General features: G+C 39.9%; 8 protein-coding genes across 8 annotated transcripts; 5 read left to right on the forward strand and 3 right to left on the reverse strand.

The window, feature by feature from the left end:
- Window positions 1-316: 316 nt before the first annotated feature.
- On the forward strand, window positions 317-1,768 carry GLR1 (glutathione-disulfide reductase GLR1; the record flags this gene model as incomplete). Its single annotated transcript, XM_056231763.1, has 1 exon — window positions 317-1,768. One exon carries the CDS (start codon window positions 317-319, stop codon window positions 1,766-1,768), a length of 1,452 nt encoding a protein of 483 aa, XP_056085549.1.
- A 355-nt stretch (window positions 1,769-2,123) lies between these two features.
- Window positions 2,124-3,238, reverse strand: RPS6A (40S ribosomal protein eS6; the record flags this gene model as incomplete). Its single annotated transcript, XM_056231764.1, has 2 exons — window positions 2,124-2,828; window positions 3,233-3,238. 2 exons carry the CDS (start codon window positions 3,236-3,238, stop codon window positions 2,124-2,126), a joined length of 711 nt encoding a protein of 236 aa, XP_056085550.1.
- A 725-nt stretch (window positions 3,239-3,963) lies between these two features.
- On the reverse strand, window positions 3,964-5,922 carry RLM1 (Rlm1p; the record flags this gene model as incomplete). Its single annotated transcript, XM_056231765.1, has 1 exon — window positions 3,964-5,922. The coding sequence occupies one exon, from the start codon at window positions 5,920-5,922 to the stop codon at window positions 3,964-3,966; it is 1,959 nt and encodes a 652-aa protein (XP_056085551.1).
- Window positions 5,923-6,685: 763 nt separating this feature from the next.
- SKDI16G1870 (aldo-keto reductase superfamily protein) lies at window positions 6,686-7,714 on the forward strand (the record flags this gene model as incomplete). Its single annotated transcript, XM_056231766.1, has 1 exon — window positions 6,686-7,714. The coding sequence occupies one exon, from the start codon at window positions 6,686-6,688 to the stop codon at window positions 7,712-7,714; it is 1,029 nt and encodes a 342-aa protein (XP_056085552.1).
- Window positions 7,715-8,176: 462 nt separating this feature from the next.
- Window positions 8,177-9,130, forward strand: YDC1 (alkaline dihydroceramidase; the record flags this gene model as incomplete). The annotated part of the gene is made up of 1 exon (XM_056231767.1): window positions 8,177-9,130. One exon carries the CDS (start codon window positions 8,177-8,179, stop codon window positions 9,128-9,130), a length of 954 nt encoding a protein of 317 aa, XP_056085553.1.
- Window positions 9,131-9,456: 326 nt separating this feature from the next.
- On the reverse strand, window positions 9,457-11,130 carry ELP3 (Elongator subunit ELP3; the record flags this gene model as incomplete). The annotated part of the gene is made up of 1 exon (XM_056231768.1): window positions 9,457-11,130. One exon carries the CDS (start codon window positions 11,128-11,130, stop codon window positions 9,457-9,459), a length of 1,674 nt encoding a protein of 557 aa, XP_056085554.1.
- Window positions 11,131-11,750: 620 nt separating this feature from the next.
- On the forward strand, window positions 11,751-18,239 carry SEC16 (COPII coat assembly protein SEC16; the record flags this gene model as incomplete). The annotated part of the gene is made up of 1 exon (XM_056231769.1): window positions 11,751-18,239. One exon carries the CDS (start codon window positions 11,751-11,753, stop codon window positions 18,237-18,239), a length of 6,489 nt encoding a protein of 2,162 aa, XP_056085555.1.
- A 393-nt stretch (window positions 18,240-18,632) lies between these two features.
- On the forward strand, window positions 18,633-21,167 carry BRO1 (Bro1p; the record flags this gene model as incomplete). The annotated part of the gene is made up of 1 exon (XM_056231771.1): window positions 18,633-21,167. The coding sequence occupies one exon, from the start codon at window positions 18,633-18,635 to the stop codon at window positions 21,165-21,167; it is 2,535 nt and encodes an 844-aa protein (XP_056085556.1).
- Between the last annotated feature and the right edge of the window lie 73 nt (window positions 21,168-21,240).

Consider the following 21,240-nt stretch of genomic DNA (forward strand, 5'->3'; position numbering starts at 1 on the left):
TTGCTTTTATACTTATATGATTATCAAGCACTTCACGTAAAATGTTTACTAATACCTCGATTGATTAGCTCAATGCCTGCTGTCCTTTAGTTTTTTTTTTTGACGAATGTAATAGTACCAGATATTTTTTGACGTCACTTACTAAGCACGACCCTTGTCAATTTTTCGAGAGTTTCGGAGCCTTTCCACATAGAATCTAATGCTGAAAGTGGTCTATAAAAAGTAAGATAAAGCATTTGGAATTTTCACAGTTTGTTTCTTGTCCTTTCACATTGGTCGTTTACTCATACAGAAATATAAACGTTTACAGAAATTTATGCTTTCTGCAACGAAACAATCATTTAGAACTTTGCAGATAAGAACTATGTCTACGAATGTTAAGCACTATGATTATCTCGTGATCGGGGGCGGTTCAGGAGGCGTTGCCTCCGCAAGAAGAGCTGCATCTTATGGTGCAAAAACTTTGATAATTGAAGCTAAAGCCCTTGGTGGTACTTGTGTTAATGTGGGTTGTGTTCCTAAGAAGGTCATGTGGTATGCTTCTGACCTGGCCACTAGAGTTTCCCATGCGAAGGAGTATGGATTGTATCAGAATCTTCCCTTAGATAAAAAGCACTTAACTTTTAATTGGCCAGAATTCAAACAGAAAAGGGATGCCTATGTTCACAGATTGAATGGTATATACCAGAAGAATTTAGATAAAGAAAAGGTTGATGTTGTCTTTGGATGGGCTAGATTCAATAAAGATGGTAACATTGAAGTGCAAAAAAGGGATAATACAACCGAAGTTTACTCGGCTGATCATATTTTAGTGGCGACCGGTGGTAAGGCCATTTTCCCAGAACACATCCCAGGTTTCGAATTAGGTACTGACTCAGATGGGTTCTTCAGATTAGAAGAACAGCCCAAGAAAGTTGTCGTTGCTGGTGCCGGTTATATTGGTATTGAGCTAGCAGGTGTTTTCCATGGCTTAGGGTCCGAAACGCATCTAGTTATTAGAGGTGAAACCGTCTTGAGAAAATTTGACGAGTGCATTCAAAACACAATTACTGATCATTACGTGAACGAAGGCATCAATGTTCATAAATTATCCAAAATCGTTAAGGTGGAAAAAAATAAGGAAACAAACAAGCTGAAAATACAGATGAATGATTCCGAGTACGTTGACGACGTTGACGAATTGATTTGGACAATCGGACGGAAGTCTCATTTAGGTATGGGTACAGAAAATGTAGGTATTAAGCTGAATTCCCATGATCAAATCATCGCTGATGAATATCAAAATACCAATGTTGCTCATATTTATTCTCTAGGTGATGTTGTTGGTAAAGTAGAATTGACCCCTGTTGCTATTGCTGCAGGAAGAAAGTTATCTAATAGACTGTTTGGCCCAGAAAAATTCCGCAATGATAAATTAGATTACGAAAACGTCCCCAGTGTAATTTTTTCACATCCAGAGGCAGGTTCCATTGGCATTTCTGAAAAGGAGGCTATTGAAAAGTACGGTAAAGAGAATATCAGAGTTTACAATTCTAAGTTTACGGCCATGTATTATGCCATGCTGAGTGAAAAATCACCCACAAGATATAAGATCGTTTGTGCTGGGCCAAACGAAAAAGTGGTCGGTCTGCACATTGTCGGAGATTCCTCCGCAGAAATCTTGCAAGGATTTGGTGTTGCCATAAAGATGGGTGCTACTAAGGCTGATTTCGATAATTGTGTCGCCATTCATCCAACCAGCGCAGAAGAATTGGTTACTATGAGGTGAACGAACAGATTGACGGGATTATTAATCTGTCAGAACTATATTGGACTTTGTAAATTTGTGAGTACCCTTATATAGAATATCAAAGTATGTAGCGAATGTACCGGTATTTTTTCGAAAATCTTTTCTCTTTCAGGAATACCTGACCTCCTCAAGAAGTTTCAGCTGAAGTAAACGGAGTTCCTCGGTGATGTTCATTTCAACCCTCGTTTACAATACATATAATTATTTTTCTTTTTGTTTACTATATAAAAAATAAAGTTATTTGATTTTAAGCTTAAAATAAAAATACACAAAATACAAAATAAGAAAGGAGTCTTTTTGAAAATATTTCATTTTTTTCCACTACTTTCTGAGTTTAAGCCTTCAAAGAGGAAGCTCTTCTCTTTCTGATTTCAGCCTTTTCAGCCTTTCTTTCAGATAATCTCTTAGCCAGTAATTGAGCGTATTCGGCAGCAGCTTCTCTTTGAGATTGAGCGTTTCTGACCTTCAAAGCTCTTTGGTGTCTCTTTCTTTGCAATCTTTGAGGAGTGACCAATCTTTGGATCTTTGGAGCCTTGGTGTAAGTCTTTTCACCTTTAGTGACTTCTCTTCTGATGACGAAATCACGAACATCGTCTTCTTTGGATAAACCGAAGAACTTTCTGATGTTGTTAGCTCTCTTTGGGCCCAATCTCTTTGGAACAGTGGTGTCAGTTAGACCTTCCAATTCTTGTTCACCCTTCTTGATGATGACCAAGGCCAAGACAGCCAAATCTGGGCCGACAATGGCACCTCTGACGGACTTTCTCTTTCTTTCACCTTCACGTCTTGGTCTGTAACAAGAAACGTTCTTGGTCAACAACAACTTGATTCTGGTTGGCAACAAAACACCTTGCTTCATTGGGAAACCTTGTTTGTCGTTACCACCGGAAATCTTGAAGACGTAACCCTTGAATTCATCACCAACAGCTTCACCATCAACTTCTTGACCAATTCTCTTGTCAAAGAAAACACGGATACGATGTTCATCATCAATTTCGAAGGTCTTTTGGGACCCGTTAACTGGGTAAGAAATGTTCAACTATTTTCAATTTTCACGACGGGTTGATAAAATTTTGTTAGTAAATTATCTTTGACTTGGAAAAAATAATGAAGCTTAATGTAATGGCGAAACTTTTTCTATGCCAGAAATGCAATCAAGCGGATGTCAGATTCTTTTGTTTTTAGGCGAAAATGCATATTTCATTCCATAATTCGCAATGCTCAAATATGTTGTTCTGTCACTTCAAAAAGTAACATTAGTTGGCAAACCGATTGATATGCAGTGGTATTGCTGTATTGTTTGTGCTTATTTGAGAATATGCTGCGATAGTTACTAAGTCGTTCATTTTCTGTTTTGTTTTCTCTCTAATCTTCAAAATATCGTATCATTATTCATCAAAAAAGTTTCTCCTTTGCCTCTCTATAATAGCCTTTAAATCATACCTTCATTATGTATAGTCTGTCTTCACTCTTTTGTCACTGATATTAGGCCAAATTAAAATTTTAATGACAAAAAATACTAACTACTATGTACTTGGCAACGCTATTCAAATGAAATTTCAAAAAACTGTAGTATCTTGATGTTCCTTAGACGGTGATACTGGATTTCCGACCTAGTAGCTACCTAGGTACTGTCATGTTCCTTGTGCTTGCCGGGAAGAGACGCGAGAGGCCTAAGGCTAGCGCCAGGATCGGGCCAAGCGGAGCAAGGGGGCATAGGGAGAGTTTCAAGAGGTTTCCTCCCTAGAGACCTAAATCCTACAGCAAGAGTGCCGCCCGTGATTCTGAACCTTTAGATTATCTGACGCGGCCATGTTCGGGTGAAAAATATAACGCATAAAAGCAACTGAAGGTGTATTTGTGAAAAAACAGAATTGTATGGGTTCATATCAGTATCAGAAATGTACGGATGTACGGCTTGCAACACTCATTTCTTTTTTTGATTGTCATTGTTTTACGGTTTTCTTAGCCCAAGTATTGATATTCCAATTAATGCGAGTAGAAAACTGCCAAAATTGAGATGATAATGCAATTGTTTGTTTGTTTTTTTTTTGATTTTGAATATTTGGTTACATAAATATGTGTATTATTTCTAAGTAAATGGAATAGAGTAATTTCGCCGTGAAAAGGAGTTCCTTATGCTGAGAATATTTATACTTATCAATCAAATTCGTTCAAATTTTACTTGAATTCTTCTCTCCTGAGATGTCAGTAGAGAAATTGAAAAATTTTGTACCTAATGGTGTTTGAGCAGTATTTATATATGGAGTTAACCCGGTATTACCATTATATGATGCCGCACCGGCATCATAGGTGTTTGAGTTGGGCTGATTATTTGTGTCACCTCCGCTGGTATGTTGTGGCATGGAAGCTCCGCTTACGGGTACGTCGCCAGTGTTGTTGTAGTAATTGTTGTTGCCGTTGCTGTTGTTATTTGTAGTCGTCTGTAGAGGAGGGAAAGTACCGGCACTGCTTGTATTGCCGGGTTTAGCGCTGTTCGGTCCCATTGCCCAGTCCGAGAACATTGGCATGGAAGAAACGTTTGGAGAGTTACTCATCAAATCGTGTACAAATTTCGATGGTAGCGAACCAGTTGGAGGACCATTGCTATTCTCAGGTCCAGAAAAAGTTGGAGGAGGGCGTCCCACTAATGCTGAGGCTAATGGGGCAGCTTGACTTTGCTTTTTGAAAGGCATTTGCTGATATTGTTGTGCATGCCTTTGAGCTAAGAAAGAGGATGTATTTTGTTGAAAAGGTCCGCCAGGAATATTCGATGGTTGTAAAGGGGTGGCGACGTATGGTTGCGTTGCAGAAAAAAGTGGTGAAGAGCCATTTCCGAATGAATATGGATGATGATGATGGTTGTTGTTATTGTTTCCATTGTTATTATTAATACTGTTAGATGTGTTCGCATTTGGCAGTTTTATTACTACTCTACCACTATTACCCTTTTGAAGAGTCAAGGAGCCTGAACCAGAAGCCGATAATGGGGAAGCCTTGGTGGATCGGCTTGTCCTACATTCTTTTATAATTTCTGAAGATCCCGTGCTATTCCCGTTCGCCGATGTAGATGATGCAGAAGAAGGTTCACTTGGAATAGCAGAATTGCTGCTGAAGTTGTTATTTGGGATTCTCACACGAAGCACTGGTCTCGTAGCCAGTTTCCTTCTCGCTTTGACAGTTTGCAGAATGGAGTCTTCTAAAGAGCTAGGTGGGGACTGTGTGTAAGTACTATTATCATTATTATTGTTATTGTTGTTGTTAAGCTTATGATCCTGTTTAGGGGTTCTAGCAGCTGCACTTATGAACGGCCTATTAAATTTATTTGGTGAAATCGAAATTGGTTGAGAACGGGTATTGAAGTAAGAGTTTTGAAAACTTGGCAATTTGGGAAAATCCATCGTGGAAGGAGAAGATGAACTGGATGAAGGTTGATTCAGGTTATACATGTTACCGTGGTATGGTCTTGGTATGCTTTGTTGCTGTTGCTGTTGTTGTTGCTGCTGCCGCGGAGACCTGTTATTGATTTGTGAGGGATCCGGTTTTAATCTTTTCAAGCGCTGTAGAGGCGGCAATGCATTGTCGGCATGGCGTTTACTGTGGTCGTTGCCGTCCATTTTTGAATTGAGGGTGGTTGGAGATAATAGCTTCAACTGTGTACTCGATATACTTTTATCAGAAGTTTTTGCATTCGAATTTAGATTTGAGTCTCTTTCCTGACCATTTTCTTCCTCTTCCTCTTCCTCCTCCCTGTTGTCATCACCGTCACTTTCCACCTGTTGCATTGCCGTAGGATTTGACTTAGAAAATTTATTGGCCATAGATGACCTCAGTAGTTCTACGTTTACGTTAACCGACGCACTCTTGTGGAAGTCCCCGTAATCAGAGGGGTCCTTCACTTCATGGAGCAGATTCTTGTCATTCTGGTAATGGTCAATCAGATCATTCGTATCCACGGAGGAAAACTCATAAAAAGTATTATTAGAACCTAGTATGATAACGGCTATATCCACCTGACAAAGAACGGAGAGTTCATGAGCTTTTTTGAAGAGACCGGCCTTGCGCTTTATAAATGTGACAGCCCTATTTCTGTCATCAGAGATCCTTTGAATTTCAATCTTACGCCTACCCATTATTTGATGTATAGGTTATCCTATGATATAATAGTTTAGCGACGCTTTAATTTATTTTTTTTTACGCTTGAGTCTCCAGCGGATATTAACCACACAACGTGATAGAAACCTTGGGAAAAATGCTAGTTTAGCTCTCAACTGCTTTCAGTCAATCAAAGTGAACCGGCTAGTAGCAAAAAGTAGTTTAAGATTCAATAAGCTTGTTGAGCAGTCTAGAACAGGCTAGGTTTTTGTCTACGTTTCTTTTTGTCTCGCCTTCAACTTATCTGTTCAAAGGAAGATTAGCCTGTTTCTATAATTAGCCGTCGTTTCTTCCTTTTTTATTCTTTACCTTAATCTTAGTGAATTTTTTTTTCTTTCCTGGCTTGGCATTCATCACCCGGCCGCCAGTAAGAAAGTGGCGCTGTCGAGAAAGGGCAGTACTGATAAGAAGAGGGCTGTATTAGCATGTCAGGAGACTCCATGTGAGGGACAATTGGCATTTGACATCGTGGGGACCGTATATTGCAAAGCAATTTCGGGGAGCTTTCTTCCTTTGACAAACAATGACTCAGTTGGAAAGGCGAATTTGCGGCGGAAGATGTTTCCCGATCTCTTGCTGTATCGTGGTTTCTTGATTGTTTCCTTCTTCATTACGTAATAAGATAAATGTAGATGTTGTTCTCCAGGCGCATATATAAAAAGCAAAGAACAACATCTGCATTGAATAGCCCTAGCTGTTTTCTAAATTACTTGTTGTAAACAACGCACCCTCGTGAGATAGATGGTTTTGGCTAAGCAGGTAAGACTGGGCTACTCTGGCCTCAAGATATCGCCAATAGTGATAGGATGTATGTCGTACGGTTCCAAGAAATGGGCAGAGTGGGTCATAGAGGATAAGGCAGAGATTTTCAAAATCTTGAAGCATTGCTACGATAATGGTCTCCGTACCTACGATACGGCAGATTTTTATTCCAATGGCTTAAGTGAAAGGATAATAAAGGAATTTCTGGAGCACTACAACATCAAGAGAGAGACAGTGGTCATTATGACCAAAATATTCTTCCCTGTCGATGAAAAGCTGGTGTTGCATCACAAGCTTACCCTAGATGAGATTGAAGAGTTGGAACTATCCAACCAGAGGGGATTATCTAGAAAACATATAATTGCAGGTGTGAAGAACTCCGTGGAGAGATTGGGCACATATATAGACCTTTTGCAAATCCATAGATTAGATCAGGAAACGCCTATGAGAGAGATCATGAGAGCGCTGAATGACGTTGTTGAGGCGGGCCACGTCAGATACATTGGAGCCTCGAGCATGCTTGCAACTGAATTTGCAGAACTGCAGTTCATTGCAGACAAATACGGATGGTTCCAATTTATCTCTTCGCAATCTTACTACAACTTGCTTCACCGTGAAGACGAACGGGAATTGATTCCTTTCGCCAAAAGACACAACATTGGTTTACTACCATGGTCTTCTAATGCAAGAGGTCTCCTGACGCGTCCTCTGGGACAAAATACAGAAAGAATGAGGAGTGACCCAACCTTCAAATCGTTACAATTAGACACTCTCGAGGAGGACCAGATGGAAATCATCAACCGGGTAGAAAAAATTTCCAAGGATAAAAATGTCTCGATGGCCATGATCTCTATCGCTTGGGTCCTGCATAAGGGCTGTCACCCAATTGTGGGCCTGAGCTCTACATCAAGAGTGGACGAAGCAATTGCGGCACTGCACGTCACTTTAACGGAGAAAGAGATCGAGTACCTTGAAGAACCTTACAAACCAAAGAGGCAAAGACGCTAGACTAGGGTCACGTTTTCATAGGTTTATATACACGTAGAAAGACAAATTCTAGAATTATCACTATAAAATGATCCAATGATCTATGCTAGCAATTATTGGCCGTCCGGCTCATATTGCATTTTGTTCCTTTCTAAATCCCTCGTTCCCGGGGAGTGGCATAGCATGTCCGATAGCGTGCGCCAACTTACGGAATCAGGGGATTGAATTTCCTGAAAGCAACTTATCCATCGGTTTCTTTTAATAATGCTTAAATGCCAAGTGTGCCTTTTCCGTCTCGCTTGTTTCCTTCGAACTACATTCTAATCTTCTTCTTGAACACTTGCTAGTGATGGAAAAGGGACCTAAGTATCTGACTAGTCTGAGTTGCACATCATTTTCTAAATCAGGAAGTCTGAGCAAGAATATATATCACAAAAGCTAGCAAACTTTTCAAGAACAAGAGATTAAGAAAAGTAAAATAAAATGCTATTCAGTTGGCCTTATCCGGAAGCCCCGATTGAAGGTTATTGGGGCAAGCCTACTTCACTGATCGATTGGTGCGAGGAAAATTATGTCGTATCCCCATACATTGCAGAATGGTCGAATACTATTACCAACAGTATATTTTTAATGACCGCTTTTTATTCTACGTACAGTGCTTGGCGTAACAGACTGGAAACAAGGTACATTCTGATAGGAATGGGGTTTTCACTGGTTGGTATTGGTTCATGGTTATTCCACATGACCTTGCAGTACCGTTACCAATTGTTGGACGAGTTACCTATGCTGTATGCGACCATCATCCCATCGTGGGGCATTTTTGCAGAAACTCAAGAGTTATTGATCAAAGATGTGGAAAAGAGGAAAGAAAGCTCATTTAGGATCCAGTTGGTCATTTCCTTTATCATGTGTGGTGTAGTCACTGTTTTAACTTGGATTTACGTCGTCGTTCAAAAACCAGCAATCTTCCAAGTCCTTTATGGTATTTTGACCCTTATGGTTGTGTTTCTTTCTGGTTGGCTGACCTATAATCACGTCCATGACCCAGTTGCAAAAAGAAATCTTTTCATCACAATGGTCATGGGTATGGTGCCCTTTGTCATTGGGTTCATCTGCTGGCAATTAGATATTCACTTGTGTTCTTTCTGGGTTTATGTTAGAAGAACTTATTTGGCCTTGCCGTTGGGTGTGTTTTTGGAGCTGCATGCTTGGTGGCATCTTTTGACTGGTACAGGTGTTTACATCTTTGTCGTGTATTTGCAATATCTGAGAATATTGACCCATGGAAATCCGGATGACTTCATATTCATATGGAGGTGGAAGTTTTTCCCTGAATTAGTAAGAAAGGGCTTACCGATTGGTACTTCTTATTCAATGGAGTGTCTTGGCCCAATTGTCAATGCCCAAACAGATGACAAAACAAAAAAGAACAACTAAGCCATAATTTTCCTACCTTTCATTCGACTTTCAAAAGTATGCATGTATATTTGTATATATGTATAAAAGACGATACACGTGCGATTGACTTGAGGTGTATATCTGTATATAGGTGCCTGATTAACTCATAAAGTTAAAACTTCTTTTTTTTTTGGCAGTAATATAATCAAAATAATTTTATATTTATGTCACCACAAGAAGCTTTTACTTCTAATAAGAAAACAATCAATAAATGAATAGTGGAAACAATTATTTACTTAAATATATTAGATATTTCTGCTTACAACTGCGGCGATGGCAGTGACAGACAGCAACCCTATCTGCTCCTAAATTCTCTTAGACATATATGGACCGTCTAATTCATACCCTAATTTGCCGTAGTAGTTCCTTACACCAACACCAGAAATAACGGAAATTTTTTCTGAACCATGCTCTTCTTTGGCAATTCTTTCGGCCTCCTCCATTAATAGAGTACCGAATCCTTGATGTTGAAACTTACGTGGATCCCTCGAATGTAATGGAACCACAGAACCATAGACGTGCAATTCTCTAACGATAGAAGTCCTCTGTGCAGTAAATTCCTTTCTATACGTATATTTCTTTGAAGCTTTTCTTAATCTGAGTAACCCGATCAAGATATCTTTCTTTGGATCTTCATACGATAGAAAAGTCTCCCAACCGGCATTTGCAAAGTAATCTCTTCTAATTAGCTCAACTTGGTCGGGCTGAACTTTATGATGTACCTCCTGAATACCAACTTCCCTAGTACGGACGTCCCTACAGGTTGTACCCAAATCCTTCATTCTGGCTAATGCCAATTCTCTCAAGTTACCATTGTCTACACCAGAGGTAACTAATGGCATAGGAATATCTCTTTGGACACGGTAGATTCTTGTCCATGGTGGCACTAGCGCGAGAATTCTAGCAACTAAGTCTACTAAAGCATTGGCACTGTATGACTTATATCTACCGGTTTTCCAAAGTTCATATAGACCTGTACCTCTGATAACTAGAGTTGGATAAATTTTTAACCCATCAGTTCTGAAGTCTGGATTCTCAAAATATTCCTTAAATTGCTCAATATCTCTTTCCATACCAACATTTGGCAAATCAGGCATCATGTGAGAAACAACTTTATACCCAGCATCTTTAGACACAGCAAAAGTTTCACAAACAGATCTAACGGTATGCCCTCTATTAGTATCACGAGCAACGTCTTCGTATAAGGACTGAACACCAATTTCTAGTCTAGTACAGCCGTACTTTAACATGTCGTCCAAATGTGTTTGAGTACAATAATCAGGCCTAGTTTCAATGGTTATACCCACACACTTTGTTAAACTCTGTTGCGAATAAAGGATGGCCTCATCAATATCATTACCGTTGAACCCAGAAAGCGCATTATGCAATTTGACAATAAAATCTTCCCGATATTCCTTTGGTAAAGACATAAATGTACCACCCATAAGAACATATTCGACCTTGTCAATAGAGTGGCCCAATTGTTTCAATTGTTCTACTCTGCCGCGCGCTTGTTCGTAGGGATCGTAACGAGCCCTGATGGCACGCATTGAAGTTGGCTCATACCCTGTATAAGATTGTGTAGAATATTCAAAATCGGAATCTGGACCACCAGGACAATAAACACAGATATTACCTGTGTATGCAATATGGGGACAACGGTGTGGCTTACACATAACTGCCACAACCGCAATACCTGATGCTGTTCTGACAGGCTTAGCCTTTAATTTAGGCAATAAATATTTCTTGTATTGATCAGGAATGGAGTTGATAATATCGGTCAGCCTTGGTTGCTGCTTCAGTTTATACTTCTTTGAATATTTAGTTATCAAACCATTCAGGTTTATCTCTCTGGTCGTCCCTGAGGTTAAAGAATCTGTTAATTCTAACGTGATATCGGCGCAACATTGAATAAATCTTTCTTTCTCAGGAGCCAGCTTCTTCTTGTTGGTTTTTGGGCCTTTACCATGACGAGCCATCTTGCTAGAGTATCGTTTAGTGGTGCGTCGGGTATTCTTGAACCACTTATCATTTCACAACCTTGCACTCGTAAATTGAGATGAGCTTACCAAATTTCATATTTTTCAGATTTTTTTTTTCTTGGGGAGTGATCCAGTGACAGTAAATACTACAAGTTGAAAGTTATTAAGTTATGAAAGGGACAAAAAAATAACCTCAATGACCACAATATCAAATTCACGGACTTGAGGAGTTATTCCTGAATAAGATAATGCCTTTTTTGGACTAATATCTCCCTCATCCGTGACCGCTTCTCTGTATGCGTGATTGTTCAATGCAATTCGCCAACGTTAAAAGTGACGACGATCCTCTGATCCATAATTTCAAATTTCAAGTGGTCGGTACAAGTGGCATTTTCATTGTGAACTAACGAACAGGAAAAGGTATACGAAGAAGATTCTTTGGAACAGCGTTCAAGTTTTTATTTTGATTTCGATATTCGCAATCTCTCCTGTTAAGAAAACTGAGAGCAATTGTTAACAGCATTCCTTTTTCATATAGGTGATCAACTGACTATAATCAAGGAAAAACGTTGTGTGCTTACCATTTTGTATAGCTTTCTTTTAATAACGTGTTGAGGATGACACCTGAAGCCAAGAAAAGAAAAAACCAAAAGAAGAAGCTAAAGCAAAAACAGAAGAAGATAGCCGAGAAATCCGCAAGTCGCAACGAAGAATCACATGAGACGCCGGAGAGCACTATCAGCATCAATTTCGATGATGACTCAGTATATCAAAAAGAATCTGACATGACTACAGAATCTGATGTTCTTCCGGTCTCATCGTCTACCAATATATCTCCAGCTAATGATACGCAGCTAGAAATATCCGACGTTCGAGAGTTGCATGATGAACTGTTCGACGAATCTAATCAGCATAATATCACCGCGGACACAGGCGATTTGCCAAACAAATTAGTGGTTGAAAGTAACTCATCTATAACCCAATCAGAGCCAAAAGTGTCTCAAGAAGATGCAAACACTTCCTCTGATTTCCCTTCGACTGAGTTATCACATGATGCGATTACTGTAGAATCTAACGACAACAACGAACATGCTCAGAAAGCTGCTATATTTACTGTAAAGGAGGATGCTTCCGACGTAAAAGATTATGAACATTATGACAGTGTAATCATTTCATCAAATGACGGCGCTAATTCGCACTATAGTCAGCTTCCCTCTTCCAGCGGTGGCCTCATTTCTCCGGAAATTGCTTCTGGCAGTACACCAATGTACGACAATTCAATAGGCACATCAGATAATGACAACATTGAGTGTCATCGTGATGATAATCGTAGGAGCTTAGTTTCAAATCATGAATCTTCTGAAGATCTTTTGGAGGAAGACGATGACTTGTCGAATCTGCAAGCGCATACAACTACTGAAGGGGAGCAGCACAAAGCTGTCCAAGAAGCTACAGACGGTTTGTTTGGATCTGGTACGGAACTACCTGAAAATGTGATAAAAAGTTCCGGGGATGATGCATCCAAACTTTTTCAAGATAAAGAAAATAATGAAAAACTTCCATGGGAAGAAGATGGGGAAAGACCATCGTTTGATGACAATATGATGACATCCCAAGAGGTAACAGAAAATTCAAAAGAACATATTGAAGGCCTGCCAATGGATAAATTTTCGAACAACTCTGACAGTTTTACGGGCTACGCCAATAAGGGGCCCCACTTCGGAGAGGAGACAGAAGAAAGCTCTCGAGAACTCAATACACAGGAGAGCAAGGGACAAGATTGCTGCGGCAAAAATAACTCTGATATCAAACATGAGAAATTTTCAGATGGAGGAAATCATGACTTACCATCCTCTGCTGGAGTCGATATTATAGAATTTCATAACGATAAACAAGAGGAAAATGGAAATTCGTTTGTACAGAGCGCTGAAGAATCTGGAGAAGCTTTGCCTTGGGAAGCGGATGATAAAAACACTGACACGACAAGTGAAGCTCAAGAATTTCATGAACATCTTTTCGCTGCTGATGAAAGTCATGAAAAACTACCTTGGGAGATTTCAGAAGGCCAACCATTGTTAAGGACAGCAGACAGCATGCATGTTAATACTGGGCAAAATAAAGAGAAAAAATTTTCGTTTTTAGAAGAAGACGATGATCTCTTAGATGATGACGACAGCTTCTTGGCATCTTCTGGGGAAGAAGAGGTAACCATCAGCGATAGTAATACAACAAAATTAAGTCCAAAACCGGTTGAAAAAAAAAAAGCCTCGAAGTATGAACCTTCCACCAATCAGCAATCTAGGATACGCCAAGAGCAAGCTCAATTCACCACTACTACTGGGATTGTTACACCTCATCAATTCCACGGTTTGACTAAAAGTGCTTTAAACGCGCCGGTCCAACAGAGCAACGTTCAAACTATGGTTGGTTCTAAGCCTACAGTAGTCAAAGATGGCCGCTCAATTCATAAAATTGATGAGGAGAAAAAAAAATCAGATGCCTACGATTTCCCATTGGAAATTATTTCTGAGAGTTCTAAGAAAGGTCACGCAAAGCCTGTTTCTGTTCCAACTCAAAGATTTCTCTCAGGGAACTCTTTTAGTTCCTCGGAAAAACCTATTTCGCGGAGCAGGAAGGGTTCCAGTAACTCTAACGCGCCACCTGCTATCCCGTTGACTACTCAAATGCCTCGCTCTTCCAGAACGAACTCTGCAGCCTTACAATCAACACCAAACTATGCTTTTCCCAATCCATACAACGTTCAACAACTGCAGCAGCCCTCTATTCAGTCGGGTATGCCTTTACCAAGTCCGAACATACCGCCTCCCACCTTACAAGTGGAGACTATTACTTCCGTCCCTCCAATTCGCGCAAGAGGAATTAGTAATGCATCTGGAGGAAGTGCGACGTCCTTTGGCGCCAGACGTTCAACGCAATACGGCGTTAATAACGGACCATCTCCAGTTTCACCCTACGGCCAATCTGCTGTAAACTTACCAGCTGCAAATAAGTATGCACCTGTTTCACCGACGGTGCAGCAGGGACAATATCCACCATTTACACAGAACATTGGTCCTCCGGCTGCGAAGAACCCCAATTTTGTGAAAACCCATAGAGGCCACACAAGTTCTGTTAGCTCTTATACACCAAACCAGAATGAATATGCCTCTAGATACGCACCCAATAATCAGCAATCTTACCAAGTAGCCCACGTTTCGCAGCCTATGATGCCTGTTACTGAGAATCTGAACTATCCAACTCAAGCTTATGCGGCTTCCAAAGTGTCGAAAGCCCAAACTGCTGCCATCATCCAACCTCCTATGAACGTTCAACTACCTATAGGAGCTGTACCTTCAGTTGCCGTCCAAGCTCCTATGAACATGCAAGCCCGTGCAAACAAAAAGACACATGCAGTAAACCTGCCACCTCCTGTAAACATGCCGCATCCTGCAAACCTGCCACCTCCTTCAAACATGTCTTTAACAGGGATTGCACGTCAGGCTACAAATAATGTTCCATCACTTCAACAGGAAAGCAATGCTATACAAATAGACAACGAGGCACTAATTCGTCGTCAATTTCCGATTTTCCACTGGAGTCCTGCAAACAAGGTCGTGTATGCGGTCCCGTCCATTCCTGATCAATCTCACTATATGATTTCATCAAACTTTGTACAGGAAATAAAAGTAGTATCAATCGATCAAATAGTTAAGCCGAAAGATATGCTTAAAAGCTTCCCAGGCCCTTTGAGTAGCGTCAAGTTGAAAAAGAAGGATTTAACTAAATGGATAAAATCCGCGATCAAGAATATATTAGAAAAAGATCCATCCACCGATGTAACTATATGGCAGCTATTGGAAATGAAACTTTCCGATGGGGTAAATTGGAATAATATTTCGGGACTATTATACAATTCTGAGGAGCTTCTGATGTATTTGTCACAACCCTTTCCAAACGCTGAAGTAATCCCAAATGCTTATAGACTGGACGTAAATTGTCAAATGAGAGTCCTGACCTTCCTGCAGACGGGAAATCATGATGAGGCTCTTCGTTTAGCTCTGGGCAAAAGGGATTACACTATCGCTCTTTTGATCGGAAGTCTAATGGGCAAGGAGAAGTGGTCCGAAGTTATTCAAAAATATTTATACGAAGAATTTATCGCCGGACCAAATGACCAAAAGGTATTAGCAAATTTCCTATTCCTTATCTTCCAAGTATTTGTTGGCAATTCTAAAATGACCATAAAGAGCTTCTATGCTAATAAAGAGGCTAGTCAATGGGCGCTGGCAAACTGGAAGACCATTGTTGCCGCTGTACTCATCAATATACCAACAAATGCAGAGGAACCACTATCTATACCACCTGTTGTTCTTGAATTTTTGATAGAATTCGGTATCTTTCTCACCAAAAAAGGTTTAAATTTGGCAGCCAGTACGCTGTTCATTATTGGTAATGTACCGCTTTCTGATCAGCCCGTTATGGCAGATTCAGACGTTATATTTGAAACTATCGGAAATCCGAATGCCATCGAAAGCGTTTTATGGGGTGAAATTTACGAATATATATTCTCAAGTGAATCTAACTTCAAAGGATTCTCATCAATTCTGCCACAGAAAATACTTCATGCGTCTCTTTTACAAGAGCAAGGTTTGACAAACTTAAGTACGAAGTATACCGATTGCTTGGGCTCTTCGATGAGAAAACTACCAAAAAAAGACGCGTTGACAATAAACCTGACCCACGGGTTGAATGAAGTGCTTACCAGACTCTCCGAGTCGAATACAGGATGGCTCGCAAAGCCGAAATTAAGCAGCGTCTGGGGTCAGCTAGACAAGTCCTTCAACAAGTATATTGGTGGGGATGACATTGATGCACTCAGTAAAAAAAATGACAAGAAGAAAGTCTTCGATGGTTTCACACCAGGATCCTCTGCTAATTCTTCAACTGCAGATCTTACTCAAGCATTCACTCCCTTCCAAACACAAGTCACTTCTCAGAGCTATGTGGATACTACAGCTCTTTTGCATAATGTCCATAACCCATCCAATCATGGTGTGCTGCTTTCAAAGCCTCCTCATGGGCAGAAAATCTCGGTTGAAGCGGGCTTGCCTTATACACACAGGATCGGTGATAGTTTACAAGGATCTCCGCAGCGTATTCAAACTACACAGTACACCACTGTGGATCCTCAAATGAGTTCTTTGAGAAGGGTCAGAACAGATCAACATGCAACTGAAAATATTTTGAAAGGCCAACAAAGTTTGGAAAAAAAGCCTCCACTTTATGTCCCACAGTCTGGACAAAACCATGGCACTTTAATGGAGAAATCTAACTCCAATGCACCATCTTTATTCGCAGACTTCGCTCATCCACCTAAATTTGGAAGAGTGTCCTCTAATTATATGTCCAGTCCTGACTTAGTAAGAAGAGAGTCTATTATATCTACCGGATCTGATTTTCTTCCTCCTCCCAAAATCGGAGCACCTAAAGCTAATTCGTCCCAGGGGTCGCTTATGTATTCACCAAGTGTGGAAGCTTTACCTATCGAACCTCTTGTTCCGCTAGATAATGAGGGGGGATATAATAATTCTGATAACGAAGATCTTGAAGAGGGCACACCTGAACATGAGTATCACACGTTAGAGCATAAAAGTAATACAGACGAAATTACATTAAATGATTCTACAGATGCAGCTGGAGAAACAAAGGATTCTGAAGCGCCAGGTTTCAATGATGAAGAAAATCCTCTACCCACAGAGGTTAACATTCAGGCCACTTTCCCAATAAACAGTGTGAAATCTGTAGGTGACGGAGTCCAACAGATAGATCGGATTTTCAGTAACGGCATTTCAAGCACTGATGGCTCAAAAATCGAGAATGTTCTGCCCTCGAATGAAAATGAAAAAAGCAATGAGGGACTTCCAAAACATGCTTCAAAACCAGCATCGTCTTCTTATTTACCATTAGCAGAAAGCGTTTCAGTAGAGAATAAACTACTGACTCAGAAGGAAGATGTAGAAATTTTCAACGTTACAGCGCCTATGCTTGTGGAGCAGCATACATTACCCCCGAAATTAGAAATTAATAATGCGATTAAAATGCACCACTCTCCGTATATGCCTCAAGCTCCTGTGGCCAATACCGATGCACCAACTATGCCAGAAGCATCACCTCCTATGTTTGTAGGATCTTCTCAAGTTCAAGTATCTACAGCATCACCATACTTTCCTATAGCCCACCAGACGAATAATAGTGCTCCGTTTGGATCATCTGAAACAATGTCTCAGTCGCCAATTAACGGCGATATTACCTCAGAAGATAGATTTAGTCCAATCAAGAAAGCCGAGGTTGTTGAGAGGGAGACTTTTGAACCTACCATTAGGAGGGCTTCAACCAATCAATATAGGGCTTTCAAACCATTGGAGTCAGAAGTAGGGAAATATAATGATATTATTGAGGAAGAATCCGAAGACGAAAATATGTCTGCTGAGGAGGGGGAAAATAGGAATAAAAAAGAAAAGATAAATGAGGGTATGAAGAAAGGGTCAAGATCCAAGGATAAGGATATGGATGACAAGTCCAACAGTTGGTTTGGTTGGTTAAAGAAAGATACTGGTGACAAAAAAGTGTATAAAGCCAAATTAGGTCATAAGAATACACTATACTATGACGAAAAGCTGAAACGGTGGGTGAATAAGGACGCAACAGAAGAAGAAAAGCAAAAAATTGTCGAAACTTCAGCGCCACCACCTCCTCCCATCGTCAAACGTAAAGACGCCGGGCCTAAAACAAAGCCACGTTCGGGCCCTATCAGTAATATTCTGCCTCCAATAAATGTTACTTCAGTCACACCAAACAATCCAATTACTGGAGATCCTTTGCCAACTAAATCAGCTCCTCCTCTTTTATCAGGAGAAGCTGATTTAGACAATTCACCACCGCCGTCCTCTCCTGTGTCTAGCATTTCTGGGGTGAACCTAACTGGTAAAAAGGCCAACGGCCTAGATGATATATTAAGTTTGACAGGTGGACCAAAACCAGCAAGTACGAGGAGGAAGAAGAAAGCAACAAGAGGTTATGTCAATGTTATGAATAACATACAATAATTCTGAGTGATATAATTATTTTCCGTAATCGTTTGCATCTTCCTTCTTTTTTGATGTATATTACTTACTTCTATAAACTTCACTAAAATATGTATATTTACAACAATATCAAGAAATTCATAATGAAAATGATTTATTTATATTGGCAGCTTGCCGTCTTTTGAAGTTGAGCAAGAAATATTAAAAATGAACTGGATGAATACGGCATATATCATTTTTTATTTTGCGACATCTCTTGTTTTTTTGCCCTCCTGATACAAGAGGCCGGGTTACATCCGCTGGGGAATTGAAAGTAAACTCAAGAATCAATCGAAGAAGTGCTAAAGGGGCTATTGAGAGGAAAGCCTCTATTTTAAACCGCATGACTAACTATTGCCAAGCTGCATTACTTCCATGAAGCCTTATTTAGTTGAGTTAAAGCTAAAAGATACTGAGAAGTTGGACTGGAAAAAGGGTCTCTCTTCATATCTTAAGAAATCGTACGGCTCTTCCCAATGGAAAACATTCTACGATGAGAAGGCTACTACAGATCTCGATCATTTGAGGAACAACGCTAATGGAGAGCTAGCGCCACCTTCTTTGTCAGAGCAAAACCTAAGATACTATTCCTTTCTGGAACATCTTTACCTTCGCCTGGGAAGCAAAGGATCAAGGTTGAAAATGGATTTTACCTGGTATGATGCAGAATATTCATCAGCGCAGAAAGGTTCAAAATATACGCAACATACTTTGGCATTCGAGAAGTCTTGCACTTTGTTTAACATCGCCGTAATTTATACCCAAATAGCCAAGGAGAAGATCAGTGATGGTTATAAAAGCTCAATTGCGAATTTGACGAGGGCTTTTTCCTGTTTTGAGTTCCTATCAGAGAATTTTTTGAATTCGCCGTCTGTTGATCTTCAGTCTGAGAATACTAGGCTTTTGGCTAATGTATGCCACGCAGAAGCCCAAGAACTATTCCTTTTAAAACTGCTCAATGACCAAGTATCGCCAAAGCAATATACATTAATCAGCAAACTTGCTCGAACTACCTGTAATCTTTACCAAAAATGTCACGATTTCATGGAGGGCACAGAAGAAGATCCTCTCACTTATGGTGAACCCAAATGGAAGACAACCATCACTTGCAAACTACATTTCTATAAATCGCTGAGCGCATATTACCATGGTTTGCATATGGAAGAAGAACATAGTATTGGTGAAGCGATTGCTTTTCTTAATTTTTCCGTGCAACAACTGCTTTCATCTCTTCCTTTCAAAACGTGGTTATTGGAATTTATTGACTTTGATGGGTTCAAGGAAACTTTAGAAAAGAAACAAAAAGAGCTAGTGAAAGATAATGATTATATATATCATGAAAATGTTCCAGCAGTCGTACAAATTGATTCTATCAAAGCTCTTGATGCAATCAAGCCTCCATCATGGGAGAAAATATTGGAGCCATATATGGAGAGTGTTGCCGATAAATGCGACGCTTTGTATAAGGGTATTATACCCCTAGATGTCTACGAAAAGGAAAGCATTTATTCTGAAGAAAAGGCTACCTTATTAAGAAAGGAAATTGAGGAGACTGATACAGCAAATTTGGAATACTCTTCCTTCATTGAATTCACAAATTTGTCTAGGCTTTTGAGTGATCTTGAGAAACAATTCAACAGCGGAAATATTTCCTCAAATAAGGATACTCAAGGGCAATTGATGAGGGATCAAATTCAGGCGTGGTGTAAATTTATCCAAACAAATGAATTCAGGAATATAGAAGAGCAAATGAACAAAATTGTTTCCAAGAGGAAACAAATTTTGGAAATCCTGCCTGCTCTCCCCAGTGATCAAAAAGAAAATGTAACAAAACTGAAATCCTCTTTAGTAGCAGCTTCCAACTCAGATGAAAAATTATTTGCAAGCGTAAAACCGCATATCGCAGAGATAAATTTATTGAATGATAGTGAGAAGATACGGAGGAAGCTTGACGAATTTGATCGCAATATGTCTGCAGAGCCTAGTCTACTTGATATCGATGACACCAAAAATGATAATATTTTAGACTTATTGAAACAGGTGAAGGGCCATGCAGAAGATTTAAGAACATTGAAGGAGGAACGCTCAAGAAATCTGTCAGAACTGAGAGACAAAATCAACAACGACGATATCACTAAATTATTAATTTTGAATAAAGGAAAATCTGAGGCAGAACTCAAAAAGATATTCGAATCAGAACTGGAAAAGTTTGAGCCTCTAAGTACGAGAATAGAAGCAACGATTTATAAGCAGTCTTCAATGATTGATGCAATCAAAGCTAAGCTAGATGAAATATTTCATCTCTCAAATTTTAAGAACGAATCTTCTGAGGAAGAAGAACTTTCAAAGAACCGTAAGATTTTCTTTGATAGGTTACAAGACGCGGTAAAAGCATTTAGCGTTTTTGCATCTGATTTACCGAAAGGAATAGAATTTTACAATTCATTACTCAACATGAGTAGAGACTTGATTGAAAGAGTGAAAATTGCTAAGCAGAATGATATCTCCTCGACAGATCCTAGTGCGCTACGCCTCCCTCCACTTGACTTCAAGGCGCCTACTGTGGGGGTTCCTCCTTTACTACCTCAAAAAGATACAGCTTTTCCACCTCTACCTCGACAGGGCCTCGATTTGGACTCTAGTTTTCAAAATCTCAAAGTAAGTTCCAGCAACGACTTATTTCAAGGACCCAATATCCCACCAAGAACCTATAAAACTTCGCCTTATGCCACAACGTCTACTATTACAGGTCCTCCAATACCACCAAAGCAATCGCAGGGGGAGCTTTATGATATGAGGAGACGTGAAGCGGTTGAAAATGAAGAGCGTGAATTGCAAGAGAATCCGACTTCCTTCTACAATAGACCTTCTGTTTTTGATGAGAGTATGTACTCTAAATACAGCAGTTAGATGAAGGAGTATGACTTCTGTCCTATTTTTATTCTTCCTAATATTTTGCCTCGGTACTATAATTATATATATT

Source organism: Saccharomyces kudriavzevii (genome assembly GCF_947243775.1).
Source record: "Saccharomyces kudriavzevii IFO 1802 strain IFO1802 genome assembly, chromosome: 16".
Lineage (NCBI taxonomy): Eukaryota > Fungi > Ascomycota > Saccharomycetes > Saccharomycetales > Saccharomycetaceae > Saccharomyces > Saccharomyces kudriavzevii.